Source organism: Dendronephthya gigantea, unplaced genomic scaffold (genome assembly GCF_004324835.1).
Source record: "Dendronephthya gigantea isolate DGI-Jeju-01 unplaced genomic scaffold, DenGig_1.0 000052F, whole genome shotgun sequence".
In the NCBI taxonomy this organism is placed as follows: domain Eukaryota; kingdom Metazoa; phylum Cnidaria; class Anthozoa; order Malacalcyonacea; family Nephtheidae; genus Dendronephthya; species Dendronephthya gigantea.
The window spans coordinates 1368089-1394474 of NW_021163062.1; the positions used below are offsets into that span (position 1 = coordinate 1368089).

The 26386-nt window shown below is 34.9% G+C and overlaps 1 protein-coding gene across 1 annotated transcript; it reads right to left on the reverse strand.

The window, feature by feature from the left end:
- Positions 1 to 26386, reverse strand: LOC114528962. Its single transcript, XM_028550672.1, has 14 exons — positions 26279 to 26386; positions 9454 to 9604; positions 9033 to 9151; positions 7703 to 7911; positions 6904 to 7093; positions 6630 to 6724; positions 6415 to 6487; positions 5276 to 5497; positions 5115 to 5156; positions 4087 to 4221; positions 2713 to 2779; positions 2286 to 2362; positions 1502 to 1643; positions 1 to 155 (listed from the first exon to the last, which is right to left on the reverse strand). Exons 1-14 carry the CDS (start codon positions 26375 to 26377, stop codon positions 91 to 93), a joined length of 1686 nt encoding a protein of 561 aa, XP_028406473.1. The 5' UTR covers positions 26378 to 26386; the 3' UTR covers positions 1 to 90.

Genomic DNA, 26386 nt, shown 5'->3' on the forward strand with positions numbered 1-26386 from the left:
AAACGACATTTTTGATCCCAAGTCACGAAGAGCATATGTTGAAAGACCGAGCTTTTGGTTTTTGTATTCACAAATTTGACGATAGTCAGTCTATAGAGACCAATCCATTCCTCTTGAATTCTTTAGAACGAGGTTAGTAACCAATGTCCAGCCACCTATAAACGAATCACAAACATTGACTAAGGGAGGATATATATATATATATATATATATATATATATATATATTAATATATATATATATATATATATATATATATATGAAGGTGTTTTGGTTGCCATGCCTGGTATCAACCCATTATAAACTCTTTTATAGCTCTTTTACATATTCTATACACAATTATATATACACACATTTTTTAGGTAGGATACTTAGCATAGTAATCTTTTAGACAATAATATCTAATCATCATAATTTTAATCAGAGACTACATGTACATATAAGACCTATCACAATCATTGTAAATTTTTATTCTCCACTGAATAAGCCCTAACCGGCGAAACGTTTGGAGTAAATATATATTATTTTATGCCTGAAGAAGTCATCCTCTTTAACAGAATATTCATGTATATATATATATATATATATATATATATATATATATTAATATATTGCAAAAACGTTGGCTGCAGATAAAAATATAGAAAGATACTCGAAATCTAATTAGAATTGCATATGTTGTGTAATATGATTGAAATCCCATGCAAATGTAATCATATGCATTTCTAATTAGACTTCGAGTATCTATCTATCTATTTGCGGCCAACGTTTTTGCAAATGGGTGTGTGTATATATATATATATATATATATATATATATATATATATATATATATATATAACAAGTATAACAATTATAAATACAATTCTTTCAATTAGTTGTAAATTTTAGGTTTCATGCACTTAATCATCAGGCAACGTACTAATGAAAACACGGTTAAATTGCGCGAGCTGTTAGTTTGTTGACGCGTTTCAACGTTTCAACGTCAGTAAAATTGTTATAACACGCTCTGCATTCTATGTATTGAGCACTCTGTGTTCTACAAAAGTCTATTTGGGAATATATATATATATATATATATATATATATATATATATATATATATATATATATATATATATATATATATATATATATATATATATATATTCGGAAAATCATTTTCATGCCTTTATCATTTTTCAAACCCGTTTGAGAAAATTGAAAGTACCCATAAAACGTCATCGTGAGAAAGGCTAATGTGACTACCCCTTTTCCGATAGGATCCTATAGGAATTCCAACAGGAATGCAAATATCCTACAGGAAAATATATTCCCATTCAAATTTCTATAGGAAAACCTATAGGAGTTAGAATTATAATTATTTCCAACCGGAATTCCTCGGTTTTCTTTTGCGAAAATAGTTACTGCTTAAATCAAACTTTTTAGCTTGCTTATGTTAAAAATGTAATTCGAGCAATCTATTGTATTGCTCAATAATAATTGCAACATCAAAAAATACCTCCATCAGCTTTCATGTCACAGTATACTTTTAGTGGTTTATTGTCCAATTTAATCCAGTATTCTCCATTTCCCAAAGATGCTGTTTTTGCCCGCTGAAGAATATCCAAACAGGATTTTCCAGGATTGCTGTATCTACCAACCTTGGAATGAATTTGACATTTAAATGTATCAAAAGCATAAGAAATTACAAAAATTATTTTTGTGTTAATTTCATGGTAATCTAGGATATTGGTGATGTTATTGTCTTACACAGTATATGATACATAATGTGGTTTTACGTGTTGTGATGTTTTCATAAGATTTTTCTGGCATGGCTTCAATATTAACTGGCTCTACTTTAAAGATTGCAACCGGGAAACGCGGAATCAGAGAAAATTGAGGAATGGAAAAAAAATTGTTAATATTATCACTTTTAAATAGTAGGTCATGTGATCAATTGTACAAAAAGTAGATGGTGTTGCTTAATCATTGCGTCCAAAGGAAAGTTACAACACTTCTGAAAGAGGCAAGGCTTTATCTTGCAAATTTCGTTTAAAATATTTATATAAAATTTTTCAAATTCCTACTTTTAAACTTTTCTAACGCAATAATTTGTAACAATTAAACCTTTTCAATATTTTTAACAATAATTTTCAACACGGGCGATTGTGTGTAGCTCAGCATTTATTTTTTGAACCATCTACTGTACTGCGAGTTTTCAGTAAATTTGCATGAAACATACAGTATATATATATATTTTGTTTTTTACAGTATCTCGTTAATTTCGGCATAATACAGCTTACATTTAAAACAGATTTGACTTCAGCTAACTGCGTCTTTGTTTCCACGATGCTTTTGTTCAACGCCTTCCATAGTGTTTCTGAAATTACGAAATACATAGTGTACAGTAATTCGTCTGCATGACTGCAAGTAAGAGCTGTTTTACCACGCTCTTTCTTGGAGAGATTTTGGCAGTTTGACTCCATTATTTTTGTCATAATTATATAATCATACAACAAGTCGTATGCGTCATTGAAAATTGTGTAGTTTTTGTCCAGCCTGATTATTAACCGGTGAACAGTACAACAATATTTAATATTCTTTTTCCATTCCTTTTCTTTGCACAAGAGCTCTTGGCCCATGCACAGGTATAAAATTTCGGGTGCGGGTAATTCGTGATAAAAAATGAGAAAAAAAAGCAATTGTGGAAATATATTAATTTACTCGTACCAAATTTCCTGAGTATTTTGTTATTTTTCTCAAGAGATTTGTTAAGCTCCTCTTTTGTCTCAAGTACCTAAGCATAAAGATATTAATATACATCGTATTATAAATGGAATGCAATATTAATTCATACAGAAGATACTGCTGGTTATATAGGAATATATTACAGGGTACAAGCTTTAAGAGACCAGCCAAATGCGGCATCAACAACGTTACACAGGCGGCAATGATTCAAGGTTTGGCAAGTAATATAAAAAAAAATTAATTTTTTAACATTTCAATTTTTTCAATTATATAAGTCCTCGTATTCATCGGGCTGACGCGAAGGTCCCTGCTACTCTGATACTCCATTTCAAAGCTTAGTATTAAAATCAAAATATTATTATATTGTTTAGCAATTTAATGCTTAAGTTATTTTACAAATTTCAAAAAATGCATTTCATTGGGTCAGCAGCTTAACTATCATTTCCGCAAACAATTTGTAAAAATATAAGGTATTTAAAAAAGGGCTTTAGAAAAGTAAGGATAAAATTATTACAAACCGAGAACCCGTAATTAAAGAGAAATTGGAGCGTATGGTTCATTAACTTTGAAGTGTTTTAGAAATCTTATATGATCGCACTGTTGTTTAAATAAATTTTGAACGATATCTTGAGAAAAAAGAAACGATGGAGTGTTCTTTCTCTTTTATAAATAACTTGGATGTCATTATTTCCAAGAAACCGCACGTGAAGACACGAAGTTCAAGGTACAATATTGTACACACTGTGGTATTTTAAACATTTCTTCTCACTTCATTAAAGCTAGAGAATTGGGCACTTTCTTGTCCATTTTATGAAATGACTTTATAAAATTAATATAAAGCCGATACTAGTTTATTTTTCAAATATTTTAGAAACAAAGACAGGTGAAGGTGAATCATATAGAAGGTGAAGTGAAATCCCCCATTTTCCTGCTGCATTAGCTATGATAAATTCAGTTTATAGCTTACACATTCACAGTTTAGATGAGAGTTAATACTTCACTAAACCTTCAAAACATCAAAACAGCACAAATAATTTAAATCCCCAAACACTAAACGTGAATGTTGTTTTTCGACTATTGAATTCATGCGGATATTGCTGTCGATTCTATAAAAGCTTTAAAGTAATTTTTTACATCAAAACTACGAAATACAATTTCAAGAAATCGTTTTGAAGTTAAAACTATTATTTAATAATTGCAAAAAGTGCTGTTAATCTTTAATTAAACTTGTAAAACAGGCTATTACTACCTATTCTAATTGTTAATAGTCTAATATATGGGTATGTCTTTTACTCTTTATATATTCCTCCTGGGAAAGGCTAATTTATTACAAAGCTTCTTAATAATGAAACTTGCCTTTTCTTCGTCTGCTAAAGGGTGTAGTTTCTCGTGTTTTGTTACATAAATTTTCTCTGTGTCCTGACGATACACAATCATACCATCGATTAAAGGAGTTTTTTCTGCCGTCGTATTATCTGGAACAACCAGCATCTAAGACGAATGATAAAATGGAATAATGTGTTATTATCTGTAATGCTACATTACAGCATGGAACAGCGCGTGATATTGCCATACGTGTCCTGCCGTTGTCTGTAGTTTGGAACTGTGTTCGCGTGTATATATGTAAGTGAGGTGATTGTCCTCTGCTGTTCTGCTATTCAGTAGAGAACAAAGTATGTTTGAATATTTTTCTGTTATTGTTTGTGATAATTTTTTTACTTATTGTCTACAATCTGACTTAGTTAATGCCATATTTCAGAACAGAGACTGTTGCTCAGAACCCAGGAAATGTCATTTCCAAGTTTCAAATTTCAAAAATTTCCCGGGGGGGGGGCATGCCCCCAGACCCCAATAGGTTGCGTAACTTATCAAAATGCTACTGTCAGATTGGGCGGCTGAATCCGCCCCTGCTATACATACTCGGTCCATGAAAAAAAAACTTGGTCTGATATTTCACAGTACAGATCGAACAACCGAGGCTAATAATCGGTTTATTACATGACTGAACTTCACGAGACAACCGGAAAAATGGTTCAGATACGAAATAATTGTATGGACCAGGGTCTGGATATGGGTTTTTCTGACCGCTCGTCAACCAATAACAATAGAGGATTTTGAAAAGCTATATATTAATAATAATATAAAGTATGTAATTATTTTTCGTTAAATTTGCCTGGAAAAAAAAAATAAAAACTCCTGGAGTGTGTTAATAAAAACACTTTGTTCCTAGCTGTGGGGATTAATATTACTCATATTTTTATAAACGGCTTTCGTAATGCCATTGCTTCGATGGTAACATGAAAATTTGCAAGCACGAAATAGGCGGCTTTGCTGAGCGCATAATAAATAATAAACGCCATAGTGAAAGGTAATATGATTCTTACCCCATCGTACAAGAGTGCTTTTCCTGTTCTATCGCACCGACCCTGTTAAGAATCATTAATATATCTGGTGAATGTGTGTGAATGCTTTCATAACAAATTTTCATTCATTGCCCTTTCTGATGTGAAAGTTAACTTTAATGGTCGAGGATCTTCCAACAAACCTCGATCGGCGATTCACTGTTTCCGATTAACTTATACCACACAAAAGTGTCGTTTTCCATCATTTTGTAATCAATGCATTTAGTCCAAAATTTCTTGTGGGAAGATGTCCTCACCCAAAACCAAGAGTAAACGTGTGATTCAATAGTTCCACCATTTCCAGCTTTGCATTTTTCAAAACAATAGTTCCGTTTACCTCTTGAAGGTCCGTGGCAACCACAACACTGTACGGGACAAAATTAACCGAACATAAATATAATTTCACAAATAGATTTGTGCGAGAGCAATCGATCGTCATAATTTTTTTTAGGTGTTTTTAAATTAGCATTGGTTTATAAATTGACCACGTTTCTAAAACAAGTTCCCAAATGATTGATGAGATCTGAATTTTTGAATTATGCCAACGTAGACATCTACATCTACATTTTACATATACATTTTATTAAGTCGGTAAAAATCATCAGATTATCACACCAACTACAATATAAAATTATGATAACTATAGCTACGTATTTAAGTTACTTCTTAATTAGTATACTTCTTGAGTTTATTCTGAAAAATATCTAAATTTTCTGATAAAACTATTTCTTTAGGGAGGCTATTCCACTCAGTTAGTGTTCTTTGATAAAAAGAATATTTAAAAATGTCCTTAGTAGCTCTAGGCACTAGGTATTTAAAATTGTGACTGTTTCGTGTTCTTGTTTCTTGACCGATGGAATCAACACATTCTCCACTTTTAAGTTTAGTAGGCCGCGACTTAACTTTTACATCATACTTAGATGTGTATTATACATAGAGATCGATCATTTGATCGCAAAGCTAGCACTTGAAATAATATTGAAATAATAATGAAATAATATCTTAGTTTATTACTAAAAATTGACAATGCGCAAATGGAAAGGCTGAGGAAAACGTTAAGGGCAACGTAGGTATTGAATTGTACTTAGAAGAAATTTAGAGGCAATTGCATGCAGAACTACACAAAACCATTGCAATGATCATAATTATTCTCGAGACAAGAAAGAAGAGGGATGCTGCAACGAATGTACACCTCCAACCACAAATTAATATCATAAATTATGCGCATTCTCTTTACTTATTTTCTCTGTGCGGAACTCTGGAAAGGCAATACGATACTAACATGTCCTCGGCTGCACCCAACTTGGGCCGTTGCTCCGTATTCGATTCCGGAAATGCTCTTTGTTGCACTATAACTAAAAAAATGAAAATTATAATTATAGTATAATTTAGTACATATGTTTTAATGCGTGATAAAAACTTTTTTGGCTTTATTCAAGAAACGTCCCAGGTCTATAGTTTATAAAATGTAATACAGTAAAGTACAAATAGATTTACCTGAACGATCCTGAATAGTCTTGTTGAATGGGATAATCCCGGTGAAATGCAAATCCATACGGACATGGTTTTTCAAGACATGAGTTAATCATTGTCTAAAAGTATATATAAAATTATGGCAGTCCCTTTTTCAAAAAAATTAGTAAAAATAAACAAAAAGTCATGTTTTTTCTGAAAATACACTTTATTTACCGATCATAGCAAAAATAATATAGTGAAAAGCATTCCAAGTAATATTTTTTGGTCAAGGAAATGGTCAAATGCATATACGTACCCATCCAATGTTTGTATAAGGATGATAACCAATACCAAATTTTGAACATCGAAATTGAGTGGTAACTATATGTCCACTTTCTAAGTTTTTCACGTATTTTACATTTCCAATGCCCGGGGAATGGCTTGAACAACCTTTTTTGTTTATCATAAGATTCTTTAACTTGCGCGGAGTTTTGAATCTGTAAGCCCTGGAAATATATAAAATTAATAATTAATTCCACTGTTAAAGCTATTAATCTAAGGCCCCGTCAAGCTCCTTCGAAATGTAGTTTTTGAATACACTAAGTGAAAAGAAATATGGAATGTCATGTTATAAAATACCCGACGTTTTGGACAGTCATGTTTCAGGCGTGAAATACTTCTTTAAAAAGTGCTAAAAGGATTACTGAATACTCTATTCATGCACCATGAAAATAATAACCTATAAAAACACTCATTTGACGCTAATATATATTAGCAATATCATAAGTCGAGTATAAACTTAAAGACTTGAAACAGGCCTCCCTAAGTGGTCGGGCGTCTTTTTCATATTCTTCCACTATGCACGAGAGCGAGATTCGTCCGTTTTCAGTTAACGAAAATATCGAATACGTGTGAGTGGTCATCTAATACGCCGTCAAGCTCCTTCCAAATGTAGTCGCCGAGTATACTTTAAAAAAATTATTTTATGGTGTGACCGTAAAAATATTCTTGCGTTTTCGAATTATTCCTGCATCGTTTTGGGTCAGTGCATAAGAGTCCGGTGTTGCATTAAAGATCAAATAATCTCTCGGTACTAGCTGTTGCAAAGTTCTTACCAATGCGCCTTCGTCTTTTGAAAATCCTCTTCGGAAGTCATCTGAACTCTGAAATCAATAACATCAGTGTTTCCCAGCGCGCTACACCAGTGGGGTTTGCCAAATGGTTCAACTGCATCGTCATTAGATGGGACTGCCCATATGCCGGAACTATTTGTTCTACCGATAAGAATATATCCTCCACCATCAGTTTTCATGTCACACCAAGCCTTTTAAAGAAGAAACAAAATAATTTGCTTTGCAAAGTTGGAAATTCTCTCTTTGGCAAAAATACTATTATGGCAAAAGTTTACAAATGAGATTTGACTAAAAGCAAAACTTTCAGGAAAATCGTTCTAGAATCCTTCAGGACTTACACGACAAAAATTATCACGCAATTATTTTAAACGCCAAATAGTCGAAAAATAGTAGACCTATATTTACATTATTATCACAATTCACAAATGCTGATAAATCTTCCTTTCATATAGGAATTTAAAAGTAAACATCCCACCAAGCGGCTATAATACAATCATTGCACCGTAGTAATGTGTTCTGTGCATATATATTTTGTATCCTTCGTATTGTTTCTAAAACGTGGTTTAGATTTCGATACAAGTGCGCAATGCATTACTGGGTCATTGAGGTCCAAAACGCGACCTACACACGACGAAACTTAGACTCGCGCTCCCCTAGAGCATGAGTAATAAATGCAAATAATCAGGAATTATTTGATGGGGCTAAGAAAGATATCAGAATTATTCAGCCAAAGTTACTGTTTCATACCGAAGCAAATTTCCCCAAATCCGACTCTTTTAGTCTGTTTTCACCAAAATAGGAAAACAGTTTCAGTCCTTCCTATTTTTCTTTAACGTTTTATATATACTTGTTAAATTTGAAAAAAGAATTAACAATAAATTCATATTTATAATATTTTGGTTGGATTGAAATTTCTCCGCCCTGTAATTTTAGGCGGAATAATTATATTTATGTTGTCTTAATAATAGTGTACGCAGTACTGTCCAGAAATAACCTTAAAAAACCCGCTGTTAACGTAGGTCAAACCTCAGTCTAATGGCGATTAAACCGAGGTCAGACCGAGGTCGAACCACGGTGAGACGGAGGTTAAACCTCGGCTTAATTCGGTCTGACAGACATTTCTTAAGATTTTTTCGATTTGGATATAGTGTTGTCCTTCACACCTGTTCACTACATTTCGTTCGGAAGCGAACGGCCGACGCAAAGGTATTTTTTCCCTTGGGGTAGGCTGCTTTTTCTATCGGTCAATCGCAAGCGAACCGCAACCTCTGGACAGTACTATTGCGCCACAAATGGATATATGAGAAGATACCTTCTTTGGTTTTCTGTTGTTCAGTGTAATCCAGTAAAATCCATCTTCGGCTTCAGGATTAGCATGCAATATTGACATACAATCGTGTCCTGGATTAGATATTTCTCCAGTCTGACCATCTAAGGTAAAGTTAAATTAAAGGAATAGCTGCAAGTAGTTAGACTATGAAATGCGAAATGCAAATGACACACTATTGCCTCCCAATACGAAACAATTTTTTGCAAAATCCGTAATATAGAAATAGCTTGGTTTATTGAGATATGCGTTCTAAGTGATATTATGGGTATAGAAAATTTGCATACTTTTTCGTGTTTGATGTAACTTTGGCCTAGTGTATCTTCCCAACCGCGTACTTCCATACTAAAAATACACGGATCGGCTTTGCCTTTCCTGAAATATTAAAAAATAAAATTCGTTTTACCATCGTTTGTCGTACTCCATCCAAATTTCCCTTCATCTTTACTGCAGACCAATAAAGTGTTCTTTCCTTTACGATAATTGACCAAAATTAATTCCCCAAAATTTCTTTCATTGCATGGGCCAAGTTTAGATTCCGTTGTAACTTTTATTTTCTGTAAAATACACAATCAATGAAACCGCTGAAAAAGTACTGCAAAATTTTTATTTGTTCGACTTTCAGATCCAAAGTAAAAATACTAAAACTAAACTAGGTTACCTGCAAGGTAGGGATTGCTGCGAGCATTTTAGGGTCCAAGTAAATTGTTATATGAAATATTAGTAAACTAAATACGTTTTAACTAATAGCAATAGCAGGTTTAAAACACGTAAAGTGAACCTCTATTGAGCGTTAACTCGCTGGGGCTGTACATAAATTTATATCTATTAGGGAGAACACTGGCAATGACGTCATTATAGGTCAATACATGCTATGTAATGTAGTTCGTATGAAAAACATCGTTGTGTAGTTCAACTGTTCAAGTTCTAACTTTTATCTCGAAATTGTTTTGAAATAGGCTGCTGGTTTATATTGTTTATTCGCGAGTAAATTTGTTAAGCAAAGAGATATATGTTCAACAAAGTATTTGCTGCCCAAAGGATTTGTAGATTGTAGCAAAAGGAATCGTCTGAAAATAGCCATTTTTCAATGTCATAAATACCAATTTCTACGATGTTGGATAGAGATACGAGTTGCGGCTCGTTTTCAGGTCAAAGTCTTTAGAAGCAGCTAGTTTTCAAAATATTTTGATATACGAATCACAACAGGAGTATTAAGAATAATAGTAATATTACGCAGAATTTTGCGCGCGTAGCGACATTTTCCACTGCAAAAAGTTGACAGCATTGTACTTTCCAGTTTCCGCGCGGAAAATATTGTTCGGGCAAAATTCCGCCTAGCGAGAATACAGGCCCTAAGCAGTAGCGCATGTTTAACAAAATAGAACATTTTTTGGTAAGATGTATATTTGTTTTTGAAATATGTTATTTGTCTTGTTGTATGAGTCCACGTAATTCTTTGGCTTCATGTGAAGAGTGACAAAACATCATTTGATACTTTGATTTTGAACTTTGATCAATTGCATATTTTATCTGTGACTGTGTCATGTTAACACGACTCGCAAGCGTCAAGCCGCATACTTGAAACATCACTTGATGCAAAATATGGAAATAAGCAAAAGAATACAAATGCCAATGGATAAAAAGATAAAGACTTCTGTATGTAAGACTTGATTTGCTTCACAGCACTGACGGCTCAACTGCTCAAGCAAAGCGAATTAGCCGTTAGCACATTGGATAGTATATATTGTATATATAGTGTATCGTATAGAAACAGTATGAATTTAGCTGCGATCGATTGTATATGCTTTTAGCGTTTCATAAATATATAGAAGTTAAATTTGTAATCAACTGTAAACGTAACATATGAACGAAAGACAAAATATCTTACCTTGAATAGTCAAAATAGATCAGAAGCTTTAAAATTTGACAAAAATTTGAAGATCCTGTCCGTCGAAATCAAAAAGTACATGGATATGAGCGAGTTTAAAATTAGTTTTCTGCGCATAAAAAATGCGCACGACCACAATTCCTTGCGCTAAATAAAATTTAGTTCAGAACCCCCTTTCTGCACAAATTGGACTGCTGCTACGCTCGCTCGCTTCAGGCTCGCTCGCTCCGCAGCAATAATATCAATTCCATTGTTCTAGCGTTAAAATCTGGTTGGTTAGTTATTGTGTTACAAAAATCGTCCATTTTCCATCATTGGGTGTGTCTGGTGTTTTCTTTAGTATGGTGACTGCACATTCATACAACAGTTTTTTTGCTCAAATTGATTAGCTTAGTAATGTAGGAAGAATAACTTAAAAGTTTTAAAAAATGTTATCCAATTAAAGATTTCTCTCCCCCATCCGCTAGTTCTGATAGATATTTCTATCATTGTGAAATATTTTTGTTAGTGATGCGATAATTGATATCATCGTGCATGTTTATATAAAATAATACTGAAAATGTGAACAGTGAACTAATCACTGTAACCCGTTTTCGTTTGCATTTTGGGCAATATTTTATAGATTAGCTCTGTAGATTAGAAGTGTAATATTGAATACTAAATGAATCGCATTCATTTTGAAGTGAATATCATAGCTAATCGGCAACATATAGATTTGAAGTGTAATATTGAATACTAAATGAATCGCATTCATTTTGAAGTGAATATCATAGCTAATCGGCAACATATCAATATAAAAAACATGTATCTACTGAGGACAATTTCCTTTTAAAAATGGTTCAATTCTTATTAAAACCAGTCAAGTATTCGCACAGGAATCGCAAGTTAATACGAGCTAACCACTTTGAGATGCCATCTGATCAGACAAGAATGAGATAATTAAGCAATGTAAGAAGAATTAGTAAGGACCTGCATAAGGGCGTATATAAGCGCTAATTTATATGTGTTGCATTTGAGCCCCGCGCTTTTTTTAGCACATGCGAGCAGGGGCGGATCTAGGGTAAGTCCAGTCAGTCGCGCGACTTACGTATTTTTGGCAGTAAAAATTATAATTAAAATTTAAATCTATCTTGAAATATGAATAACAAGACGCCTACTAGGCGTTATATGATCGCGTCGTTCACAGCGGCATAGCCAGCCCAGCTATGCAAATTTAATTTGTGTCGTAAATGTTCTTAATAATAAAAATGAACAATATACCGATCTATAGTCGCATGTTGAAAGCAGGAAAAACACACAACAGCCCATTTCGAAACTGCTTGAAATCCTTTAGTGCAGGCTTACTCTGCTCAGCGTGTGCAGTTAGTTGTAGGTGCAATGAGTGTAAAGATAAAGATAGCACTTGCAAGCATTGATTCTACTTTACTGCTTCGAAGTTCGAAGGTGAAACGAAATATGCCCAACGTGAAAACAGCACGTGATATAACTAGCAACTACCTGTGCGCAGGTTCCCGATTAGGGTGATATGGCCTGCAGCTAGCGACGCTGGGGGTTGATCCGAGAGGAAAAAAATAATAAAAAAAAAACAAACCGAAACTATAGATCGCTGTCGCTACGCGACGCGATCAATTAATCTCCTTCGAGATTATAATAAGAATTACAATCATAGTCCATTTTAAAGGGTTCAGTTTCAAAAAAGCAATATTCTCTTATCCAGAGCAGCGGTAAAACGAAAAAAACTCGCATAATCGGGTGGGTCAGCCGGCTTATTTGATTGGTCGATAAGCCATTTGGACTTATCTCGACTGATTTGTGGGGTGGCCGGACTGATTTGCACCTTAAGGGGGCCAAATCAGTCCATTTCTTGCATTGCGAATGGTCAGTTTAAATTTACCGGACTTATCTGGACTGATTTGCGGGGTGGCCGGACTTATTTGAATTTTAAACGGGGTTCGATCGTTCTGTCTTCAGAATGACAGAATGATAAAATTGCAAAATTTATTATTAAACGAAGCCAGGCTACTTCCAATATTCTGTTATACGAAGGATTACAACTTTATTGTTAGAAAATTGTTTTAATACGCGGACATTCGAAGCAGGATTTTACAAGATAACTGGCTCTTGATAAACTTTATAATATTATTTTAAGGGGGTCCTCTACTAAAATTTTCACTTTGACTTCGAAATTTTTGAATTTTCAAAGACAGTCATTATATGTACTTTCAACCTTCCTCTATGGCCTCAGAAATTTTCAGTGCGCATAGAATACTACAACACTAAAAAAAAGCAAATTCCTGAACCTTTGGCTATTTTCTGCCTTAGCAACGCCCTTAGCAACAGCTGTTTTTGTTTGAAAATCCCGCCTGAAAGCCCTTCTTTTTATCCAATGAGAACGATTTTCTTTATATTATATGAAGTAGTCCTTCTGCTTTCTTAACACACCCGCTGAAAGCTCTTTTAACGATCTGAAGGCGTCTTTTGAGCTAAATAAACTCATTGTGTTGTTCTCGTGTTCTCAACTCTCAAGCGTTCGTCAAGCGTAATTTACATTATTTGCATATTCCGATATTATATATTCATATATTCACGATGCTAAGGAAAGTTCAAGAGTAAGGAAATGGAAATTTCATGGCAATAGATTCACGGACTCTGTAAGGAAAGCGCGTCTTGAGAATGATTCTGTTGTGCGATCAACTTCAACTAATGATCGAAGGCAATTCGTCTCCAAATATTTCTGCTTCCGCTCGTAAGATTGGCAATCCATGTCCACGAAATGCTCCCCCAGTTTCAGCTACCGTGACAGGGTATCGATTTATTGATATGGAGATCCTGAACTATGTTTTTAAGCAAATGATTTGCAGTGATGTGGTTCATCGTCTTGTTTTGTTTTGGAAGAAGACCCACGTGAACGAAAAGGCAGTGTGTCTCATCTTCGTGTTCGTTGCCAAACATGTGGTTTGGTGTATACCTTTTATACATGAAATAAAGTTCAGCACTCGTTTTATATCAACAAGCGATTTGTGTATGCTATGCGAAGTATGGGACAAGGACACTCATCACTGAAACGTTTCTGTGGCTTGATGAACATGCCACCTCTTCCATTCATGCCTACAGTGCCAGTAATTCTGCACAAGATAAAGCAAACAATACAAAGCTGTACAAACCCGGTGAAGGTCTTCCTGATGATATTATTGCATTGCTCAAATCTATTTATACCAGGCTTAGCAATGATGAACTATTGAGCAAGTGCTTAGATGGAAAAACCCAAAACCAGAATGAGTCACTAAATGGCATGATTTGGAACCGGTTGCCGAAAACCATTTTTGTTGGAGCGGATGTCCTGAATTTTGGAACATATGATGCTGTAGCTCATTTGAATCTTGGCAATAAAGCAGCTGTGAACATTTTGAAGAGATGGACTTAGTTCCAGGACATTTCTTTGAAGAAGGAATAGAAAAAGGTGATCGTTTGCGAGTAAGGAAGGCTTAACATAGGAATACTCCTGAAGTAAGGAAACGACGAAAAACCTCCCTGGCAGAAAAAGAAGAAAGAAGATAAAAATAAAGGAAGAGAGGGCACCACTTATGAAGCAGGAGCTTTCTAATGTGGTAACAAATGTACAGTAGCAATAAAATAGCAATAGAGCCTTGTTATTTAGACCTGTTTGTGTTATGAACTTAATATTACACTTTAAATGCATTTTTCTCAAAATGCCGAAATTCAGCAATTTCCGAGATTGTATGCAAGATATCTCAAGAAGTTTTGGAGCTATCTTGCTGAAATTTTCAGGATAGCCACAGTATGAGTAGCTCTAGGAGATGAACTAAAGAAATTAAATTCTGATGCATAGATATCAAGTGGTATCTAATTCAATGGAATGTAATGTAACCTTTTCAATTGTTTTGCCTGTAAAACTGCTAAAACCCCAACAACCTAAAAAGTTTTAGTTCAACTCCTAGACCATGTTATTTTTGAGTAAATAAAAGTTATTTTATCATTTTATGGCTAATGGTTGTGTAGTTATCATGTTTGCAAAATGGCATCCATTTTGCTATTAGGCGTGGCATTTTCTGGTAACCGAGGCAACACAACTTTGCAATTGTATGTACTTTTTGTCAGTGACCATAGCCTAACAACATACTAAAGTATCAGTTTGGTACTATGAATAGCAAGGTTAAAAAAATTTTTAGTAGAGGACCCCCGATATACGAGGGGATTAATCACGATATCCAAGCTGAACATGAAAACTAAGACTGTGTTGGTAAGAGAAACGTTTAACATGAATATATAATATAACGAATATAGCAATATACCTGGTTCGTTCACAGTTATTGATTTCATGCCGCTTTGTTGTGTAACCTGATCAATTATCAATATAGTTTACATATCATGATCTTCCTAGTTCCTTTGCTCATAATATTATGGTTATAAAACTTATCCCGTCGTAAAATGCACTAGAATGGATAAGCCTACTTACTCAGCACTCGTTGGAGTGTTTGAAAATTTGCATTATATTGAAGTTTGCGATACATATTATAATATTCGCGACCATTTATAGCACATTATGTTTGCTACGATTAGCATGGTTTTGTAAACTTCTTGTACGCCTAATGCATCTTACACGAAGCAATGGAAATATTTCTCTTTATTTCATTCGAGGATATTGTTTAATTTGTGTTAAATCAGCTATTGCTATGAGTGGGAAGTTGTGTGTTTTGAAATATGACCCTCACCAGCTCTGTTAATAAGCGGAATCTAGTATGTCTTTCCTGGGCATTGTCATGAGCCTTAAAATGAGCCGAAATAATCAAAACTTCGATATGCCGATTTAAAAGTTTTCTCAAAATTTCCCAATTTGGACTTATGTTTGAAAAATCCTAGATCAGCCCCTGCATGCGAGTAAATATGGCGTTTCAAGCAACGTTCGAAAGTTGTCGAAATAGGTAAATTTTGATTTGGTTTTCGCTTTTGACGACACCGATGTCAAAAAGTATGACAAATCATCCCCTGTTATTCGATTATTATATCGTAATAATATACAAAATAAGGTTTTGCAACTTCCAGTCCAGCATTTAATTATCCCGCTCTTTTCTTTACATTGTTTTATTATATGGCATGCAAGCGTCACTTCCGGTGAAATGGAGCTCAGTGATTGGCGGAGAAGAATTTTCAGCGTTCCATTACTTTCGCGTAGGCTATCTTTAAAATAGCGAATGGAGGAATGCGGATATGGGGAATGCTTGAATGGGGAAAGCGAAAACGGGAAACAGGGGACCGGGAAACAGGGGATTCGGGGACGGGGTAACGGGGAGAAGGGGGAACTATGGACTCATTGAATAGCTAAACTAATAGTAACAGTCTTGAGCCTAAAAGGAACAACTGTTAGTATATATTATCCACATCATAAGCGTGGATACAGTATCAGTATGGATCTCTTCATCTAGGATGCTAATTACAAATAAATTGATTGTTATCAATGCCAACCTGGCAAGTGTTATTGTGAAACTCAACTATTCTTGTATTAGATTTAACCAAAATGAAAAATCATAACTGCATGATATACTTGCTTTTCAGTCAAAATTAAAAACATAAATAGCGTAATGATATTGTTGTGTGGCTTTTAAAATCCTCTGGAAACTATATAAACTAGTGTATTCATTTAGTTGGCATGCAAATTTTCATTTCAATAGTGATATCTATATTCAAAATATGCCATACAATATACTTTTTATTAACCTCGCTTGCGAGGTCTTCGCCCTCTTCTCGCTCTTCGAGCTCGGTCTGTTCAAAACGACCTCGGCCCGATATTTCTCAGTTAATAAAAAGTTAATAATTGTATAGATTACGCAATTAATTATTGTGTTTCGTTGTCGCTTTTTTTACATTAAATATTAAACTAGGTTACCTGCAAGGTAGGGATTGCTGCGAGCATTTTAGGGTCCAAGTAAATTGTTATATGAAATATTAGTAAACTAAATCCGCTTTAACTAATAGCAATAGCAGGTTTAAAACACGTAAAGTGAACCTCTATTGAGCGTTCACTCGCTGGGCTGTACATAGGCTGCTGGTTTATATTATGATTTCCCGAGTAAATTTGTTAAGCAAAAAGATATATGTTCAACAAAGTATTTGCTGCCCAAAGGATTTGTAGATTGCAGTCGGCAAAAACGAATCGTCTGAAAATAGCCATTTTTCAATGTCATAAATACCAATTTCTACGATATTGGATAGAGATACGAGTTGCGGCTCGTTCAAGTCAAAGTCTTTAGAAGCAGCTAGTTTTCAAAATATTTTAATATACGAATCACAACAGGAGTGTTAAGAATAATAGTAATATTACGCAGAATTTTCGCGCGTAGCGACATTTTCTACTGCAACTAAGTTGACAGCGTTGTACTTTCCAGTTTCCGCGCGGAAAATATTGTTCGGGCAAAATTCCGCCTAGCGAAAATACAGGCCCTAAGCAGTAGCGCATATGTTTAACATGGATATTTGTTTTTGAAATATGTTATTTGTCTTGTTGTATGAGTCCACGTAAATGTTTGGCTTCATGTGAAGAGTGACAAAACATCATTTGATACTTTGATTTTGAACTTTGAACGCGCTCGAGAAGACGTGTAATCAGAAACCACGTGAAGATCCGGTAAAAGCACTAAATAACAAAAATATTTAGGCGTTTAGCTCATTGTAAAATAGGAATAAAAACATATACCTATGCTTTAAAATAAAATAGGTCAAACATTGCACGAATCTGAATAATTCAGTCAGGCAATTTAGACGATCAATTGCATATCAGTTTATCTGTGACTGTGTCATGTTAACACGACTCGCAAGCGTCAAGCCGCATACTTGAAACATCACTTGATGCAAAATATGGAAATAAGCAAAAGAATACAAATGCCAATGGATAAAAAGACTTCTGTATGTAAGACTTGATTTGCTTCACAGCACTGACGGCTCAACTGCTGAAGCAAAGCGAATTAGCCGTTAGCACATTGGATAGTATATATTGTATATCTAGTTTATCGTATGTAAACAGTATGAATTTAGCTGCGATCGATTGTATATGCTTTTAGCGTTTCATAAATATATAGAAGTTAAATTTGTAATCAACTGTAAACGTAACATATGAACGAAAGACAAAATATCTTACCTTGAATAGTCAAAATAGATCAGAAGCTTTAAAATTTGACAAAATTTGAAGATCCTGTCCGTCGAAATCAAAAAGTACATGGATATGAGCGAGTTTAAAATTTGTGTTCTGCGCATAAAAAACGCGCACGACCACAATTCCTTGCGCTAAATAAAATTTAGTTCAGAACCCCCTTTCTACACAAATTAGACTGCTGCTACGCTCGCTCGCTTCAGGCTCGCTCGCTCCGCAGCAATTACTCATTTACTTCCCGTACAGGGTGTCTCAAAAACAACGCAACCACATTAATACAGCTCTAAAGTACATGCAATACAGGGTGTCCCAAAAAAACCGAAAACTATTGAAATCACCCATAACATACACAAATGCCATTGTTAGAATTTGAATGCCTAAGCACTCTGTTTGGCCCACAAGTGTATAAATCAGGGTTTCCATAAGCATTTTTATGCATGCATATGATGCAGTCAAATTTGGTTGTTCGCAAAAATGATATTTATTAACAATATTTACAATTTACAAATATGGATAACATTATTTAAATGTGCATCTCAAGGACCATGTCCTTCGACATGTCCCCTTTCTCTAGCAACACAAAGCATTTAGCATTTTATAAGTTGCATTAAATCCCAACAGGCTGAAATTCGTGAACACGGCATTCAAATTTTAACAATGAGTGATTTCAATAGTTTTCGTTTTTTTGAGACACCCATGCAGTAGATCGGATAATATGTGGGACAAAACGGCACCACGAGGCCACACATATAGCCTGAAGTTTCGGAAATATAGCGAAGCAAAGAGTAGCTGCCGGCGGGTAAGTTCAGTTTTACTTGTCTGTGATAAATGGGAACATATCATTTAAAGTATATACCGACGAGGTGGTTGAATTACGTGCAAATAAAAGTGCTATTCAGCATGCGAGTCATAAATATATTGAAAGAGGGAATTAATATCAATTTAAGCAATAAAGAATTACAAATCTGTGGTATTTCACTCGCTGCATGGAACAGAGTGAATTAAGTTGCTAGGGCAAAACGATACTACAGATACCCGTTTCAGCTCGTGTGAATGATTTATTGCAACTTTGATTGTTGACATGGTTCGACATCCGACATTTGACATAAACCCGGCTCATCACCCTCCCTTACTTTATCTCCTAAAATGCTTTCATAAAATTGAATTGTGTAAAATGGGTACACTGAACATATTCCTGTCTTACGAATAACGCTAATATAAATTGGTTGAATACCATTGGCCATTCTTAATTAATTCGACTCCATATTCTTTTAACGCATTGTTTAACGTCATTATAAACATTACGATGTTCTCAAAATATCTGTGCAATGAGTGTGTTCTGATCAAAATTTATGCAAAAATTTGCCTCAAGGGCTGTTTGAATTGTGATAATTGCTCATACGATAAGATTAGTTGAACAACAAGCTAATATATTAATGTAATGTGAATCTAAAGCTCACCGCACACGGCACAATGACGGAAGTTACACGCGAACTTGTAGATCGTAGCAAATTGGTTGCAACAAAAATTCTCGTGTGCGGAGAAGAATTGCGGTACAATCTCTGGCCTTTGCTTGCTTTTGAACATTTTCTCGTTCGTTAAACGCACACTGGCAAACCAATAACAAAAGATCGCAGGCCCCTGGAAATTATTGGGGTCGCAGTTTTTTATACACCATGTATACCGTAAATGAAACAGCCTGAAGTGATGTCGGGACAAGCCTTAATTCTCCCACTGAATACTGCCCGGGGAGCGGATTAGTTTTGGGATTTATTTTGTTTTGCTTGTTATTCGTCTTGAACAGTACAATACTCAGCAGGGCAGTCATAGCAGTTGCATTAGCTGGTTAATAATTATTGGCTAAACTGAATAACGTGTATAATTACGTATAACTGATAGTGAATATAAATTGATTTGTATATGAAAAATGCTATTAAAACAATCATTAAAATAACCAATATTATTTTCCTGAGCGGCATAAAAAAATTGGGACTTACTACTTACCCCATGGCCATGCACTCTTAAGGCAACAAAACATAAGATCACAGCGAATATCCACGAAATGGACATCATGGTTATTCTTAAACCTACTATTTTGCTCATTCAGTTCTCTGCCCTTGTATACTGACTATCAAACTTATTGTTTTGCTGCTGGCAGAATATAAATACGTAGGAAGTGTACTAAAATGAGCTCTTTGCTGAAACGACATTATTATCTTTATCATCTCAACAATGAAATATTGCACAAGAATCGTAACCTCAATAATTTTATCTTCATCCTGCGCAATACTCATAGATAATAACTAAATACCGGTGAAAAATTTAATTAAACAGTAAGTTAACACACAAAAAGAAAACAATTTGAGCTCAACGCAGTGCATTCCTAACTCAGTTGCTGCAATCATTGTTTAATACATACATGAAGTTGTCAATCAAAGAATGCATAAAGTGGAAAACGTCAATATCGACGTCACCTCATTTTAAACATTAATCTCTATCATTATAAACAAATTACAAAATATTGGTAAAAGTAAATGAATCATGAAGTTCCCTCTATATTTTTTCAGTGTGAAAATGTGGAGTTCATGGTTAACTTGACACAGCAAGCTATATCAGTGTACTTGGGTGGGTAGTGCATGACACCGCAGAAAGTATTGATTAAGACGTTTCAACCTTAAAATCTATTTTAAAATTCGATATGCTTCTGAATTTCGCGATTGAACAATTACTCATTTATTTCAGATAATACGTGGACCAAAGTCACCAAACGCCACCACGATTCGAATTCCGACATATAGCCTGAAGTTTTGGAAATATAGTAAAGTAGAGTAAAGTACAGAGTAGCTGCCGGTTAAGCTCAGTTTTTCTTGTCTGTGATAAATGGGAAAATATCATTTGAAGTATACAAATGCATAAACTAGTGAACTGTATTTGCATGTTGTATTGGTTATGGTATAGCTGTAGTGTGTAACTATATCAACTCACAAAACACGAAGTGACCGCCTATAAAGTCATTCGGATTTGAATATTAAATCCAAGTATTTAGTACTTGCAAGACAAAAACAATTCAACCGTTGTCGGAGTCCTTTGTGAATATCTCTCCTGTTCTAACTATAATACCGACGAGGTGGTTGCATAATGTATAAATAAAAGTGCTATACAGCATGCGAGTCATAAATATATTAAAGAAGGAATTAATATCACTTGATAATTTAAGCAATCAAAAATTACAAATCTGTGGTATTTCACTCGCTGGATGGAACAGAGTGAATTAAAATTTTTCGTTGCTAGGGGAAAACGAGATATCAGATATCCCTTTCAGCTCGTGTGAATTTTTTATCACAACTTTGATTGTTGTCTGTTGACATGTTCGACATACGACATTTCACAGAAACCCGGCTCATCAAAATTCCTTTGCGATGAATGTGTTCTGTTCACAATTTATGCAAGAATTTGCCACAATGGCTGTTTGAATTTTGACAATTGCTTATAGGATAAGATTAGCTCTAACGCTTAGCTAATTACTGCGTCGCGCACTGTGCGAACGCAGTCTAAAATTGCCGTCGATGTTTTGCGTTTTCGACCCGGTCTTCCTGGCCGCCCCGGCCAACTAAGATACTCGTATTTTTAAATCGTCTGATTTCGTATCGAAATATTTTCGTGCTAAACACACTTCAAATAGTATTAACCTAAGCCTAGTAACCCCCACAAAAGAAATATTTTACCGACACAAAAATTGAAAAAGTTTGTTGTCGCCGGGATTCGAACTCGGGTCGTGCGAACCAAAAGCAGGAAACTGCATGCACGATGCACGCCCATATAAAATAAAACGTACACGAGTCGCTGTGCATGGCCGATAGCCCAGGAAATCTAGACGTCTGTCGTTCGAGAAAATACGTACAGGTAATCATAATGCTGGATTCTCGTCTTGTCTTGTTTGATATGCTCACTCTACTTACACTAGCACACATGCACTAATCGTGGTTAACCTACACTAAAACGGGTTTACAGAGTACAGACAACGATCACATGAATCATGAAAGCCTTGTATGCTATGAAAGCCTTGTATGCAATTCTATGCCATTTTTCAATCAAACCGCACCTTCCTTTTAAGGGTAAAAACGGCCAGACCGATCCTATTGAATTTCAGTACAAACAGATTCCTAGAGTACATGATTCCAAACTCAGCCTTATTCACGTATATCGCTAGCTACATCTGTCTAGCACCAATAATGCAGTTTAACCCCAATATTCTGTACGAAGTGCTCTATTTACTAGTAACCCTAAGAAAGAAACATTTTTCTAAAGGAATAAATATTGACAGGGAATGGGGCACAGTTGCACGCAACGATTGACGCGACGCAGTTACCGCCAGAATAGGCGTCTTGTATTTCAATGTAATGTGAAACTAAAGCTCGCCGCGGACGGCACAATGGCGGAAGTTACACGCGAACTTGTAGATCGTAGCAAATTGGTTACAACAAGAATGCTCGCGTGCGGGGAAGAATTGCGGTACAATCTGTGGTCTTAATTTGCATGCTTTCAGAACAACTTCTCGTTCGTTGAACGCACACTGGGAATTATTGGGGTTGCAGTTTCTTTATACACCCTGTATACCGTAAACAGCCCAAAGTGATGTCGGGACAATTTGATTTGTTTTGATTTGCTTATCATCTTTCACTCCAACTGGTTAGTTGGAGAAGGGATTCGTCTTGAACAGTACAACATTCAGCAGGGCCAGGCATAGCAGTGGTATTAGCTATAGTTAGTAATTATTGGCTAACGTGAATAACGTGTATATTTACGTATAATTGATATTGAATATAAATTGATTTGTATATGAAAAATGCTATTAAAACAACCATTAAAATAACCAATGTTATTTCTCTGAGCGGCATAAAAAAATTAGGATTTATACTTACCCCATGACCATGCACTCTCAAGATAACAAAACATAAGATCACAGCGAATATCCACGAAATGGACATCATTGTTATTCTTAAACCTATTATTTTGCTCATTCAGTTCTCTGCCCTTGTATACTGACTATCAAACTTATTGTTTTGCTTAATGCTGGCAGAATATAAATACGTAGGAAGTGTACTAAAATGAGCTTTTTGCTGAAACGAAATAAATTATCTTTATCATCTCAACAATGAATTATTGCACAAGGATCGTAACCTCAATAATTTGATCTTTATCCTGTGCAGTATAATTATAGATAACTAAATTACGGTGAAAAAATATTTAAACAGTAAGTTAAACATAAAAAAGAAAACAATTTAAGCTCAACCGCCTCAACGGTAGTGCATTCCTAACTCAGTTGCTGCAATCATTGTTTAATTAATACATGCATGAGGTTGTCAACGAAAGAATGCATGAAGTGAAAAACGACAATACTGACATCACCTCATTTTAAACAGTAACCTCTATGATCGTGATGTGGAATGTGGAATTCTTGGTTAAATTGACACAACAAGCTATGAGTGTACATGGGTGGGGTGTGACACCGGATAAATTTATGTTTATCAGACGTTTCAACCCAAAAATCTAATCCCTGGTTCACAAATGTGCATTTCTGTACCACAAAATCTTAATTAAGTTCAATTTTTCTTCTGAATACGCTTTCTGCAATCTTTTGACCATTCATCATACACATCTGACAGCTGTGAAATGGCCATTTTAAGGCTTAAAGTATACACAAGGTTATTAATTCAGACGATTCGTTTTTACCGTGTGCAAGATTTAAATCTTTTGTGCAAGACATATATTTTCTTGAATATATTTAAATATTTTTTCTCTCCATGTTTGAAGTCTAAGTATTGAGAAATGCGGCTAAGTCTATACCAATTTCCACGGTGCCGTGAGGTGTGAGTAATATTGTGTAATATTTACTGAAATACTTCTTTATTTGCATTTTTCCACTGAAAATGAACATGCATTATGCGCGTTTGCTGTCGTGTAACGCAACATCCAAATTTTGTTTATTAAAGATTTTGCACTAGCCGCACGTCTTTAAGCTTTAGAAAATATTGCATATGAACATTGATACACCAGAATAGCAGGTACGAAATTGACTAAGAAGGAAAGGAATTTCGTGGCGTTAACAGAAAGGCACTGATTATGGTATGAATGTGTGCACGCGGTTGATAGAAACTGAGACAATGTTGCTGCAATCCATGCAAAATATATTTTGCTATACATCTTTTTCCGAACACAAAATATTTCGTATCGAAACGAGTCCTGTAAAGAAAAGCATGCGCTGAACGAAATGAAATGAAATGATACAGATGCAGCTTTTCCCTCTGGTTTCGCAGTTATTTAGCCCGACAAAACATTATATTATATTGGCAAAAAAGTTAAGTAATCAATTTGTGAGACACGTATGTCTTTTCAGTGAAAAGCTAAGAATTTGAAATGGAAAATTTCAAGAATGTTATATTAGCAAAGTAATTTTCCATAGCATATGCAATTGTGATGTCGATCACCTACACTTTGCGATTTGTGTTCATTTAATATAAATGTGGCCAGGTCCACATATTTACTTATTCATAATTATGTAGATTACGCAATTATTGAATTTCGTTATATCGCTCATCTAGATTAAATATTAAATTACTCATTTATTTCCTGTAGATCGGATAATACGTGAGACCAAATGGCACCACGAGGCGGACATATATAGCCTAAGTTTCGGAAATATAGTAAAGTAGAGTAGCTGTCGGGTAAGTTCAGTTTTACTTGTCTGTGATAAATAGGAACATATCATTTAAAGTACTAGTGAACTGGATATTGCATGTTGTGTTGCCAGTGTTGGTCATGGTATAGCTATAGTGTGTAACTATATATGCTATATTACCTTACAAAACAAGAAGCGACCGCTCGCTATAAAATCATCCGGGTTTGAATATGAAATGCAAGTATTTAGTATTTGCAAGACAACCATTGTCGGTAGTACTTTGTCAATATCTCTCTTGTTGTAAATACTGACGACTGAGGGGTTGCATTACGTACAAATAAAAGTGCTATACAGCATGCGAGTCATAAATATATTGAAAGAAGGAATTAATATCACTTGATCGTTTAGGAAATAAAGAATTACAAATCTGTGGTATTTCACTCGCTGGAACAGAGTGAATTAAAATTTTCGTTGCTAGGGCAAAACGAAACTACAGATATCCGTTTCAGCTCGTGTGAATTATTTATTGTTAACTTTGATTGTTGACATCGTTCGACATCGGACATTTGACATAAACCCGGCTCATCACCCTCACTTACTTTATCTCCTAAAATGCTTTCATATAATTGAATTGTGTACAATGGGTACACAGATCATATTCCTGTCTTACGAACACGCTAATATAAATTGGTTGAACCATTGGCCATTCTTAATTAATTCGCCTCCATCTTCTTTTAACGCATTGTTAAATGTCATTTTAAAAATTACGATGTTCTCAAAAATTCTATGCGATGAGTGTGTTCAGTTCACAATTTATGCAACAACTTGCCATTAGGGCTGTTTGAATTATGACAATTGGTCATACGATAAAATTAGTTCTAACGCGAAGCTAATATTTCAATGTGATGTGAACCTAAAGCTCACCGCACACGGCACAATAACGGAAGTTACATGCGAACTTGTAGATCGTAGGAAATTGGTAACAACAAAAATGCTCGTGTGCGGGGAAGAATTCCGGTACAATCTGTGGCCTTTGCTTGCTTTCAGAACATTTTCTCGTTCGTTGAACGCACACTGGCAAACCAACAACAAAAAAATCGCAGTCCCGTAGGAATTATTGGGGTTGCAGTCTTTTATACGTAGGGGTTGCAGTTTTTATACACCCTGTAGCCAAAAACAGCCTAAACTGATGTCGGCACAAGCGTTCTCCAACTGAATACTACCCGGGAAGCGGGCTTATTTTTTTGCTTATTATCTTTCATTCCCAGAAGAAGGGATTCGTCTTGAACAGTACAATATTCAGCAGGACCAGTCATAGCATTATTGTATTATTTAGCTAATTAATGATTATTAGCTAACGCGAATAAGGTGTATAATTACGTAAATTGATATTGAATATAAATTGGTTTGTAGATGAAAATACGATTAAAACAACCATTAAAATAACCAATGTTATTTTTCTGAGTAGAATAAGAGATTATAGGACTTATACCTACCCCATGACCATGCACTCTCAAGGCCACAAAGCATAAGATCACAGCGAATATCCACGAAATGGACATCATGGGTATTCTTAAACCTACTATTTTGTTCATTCAGTTCTT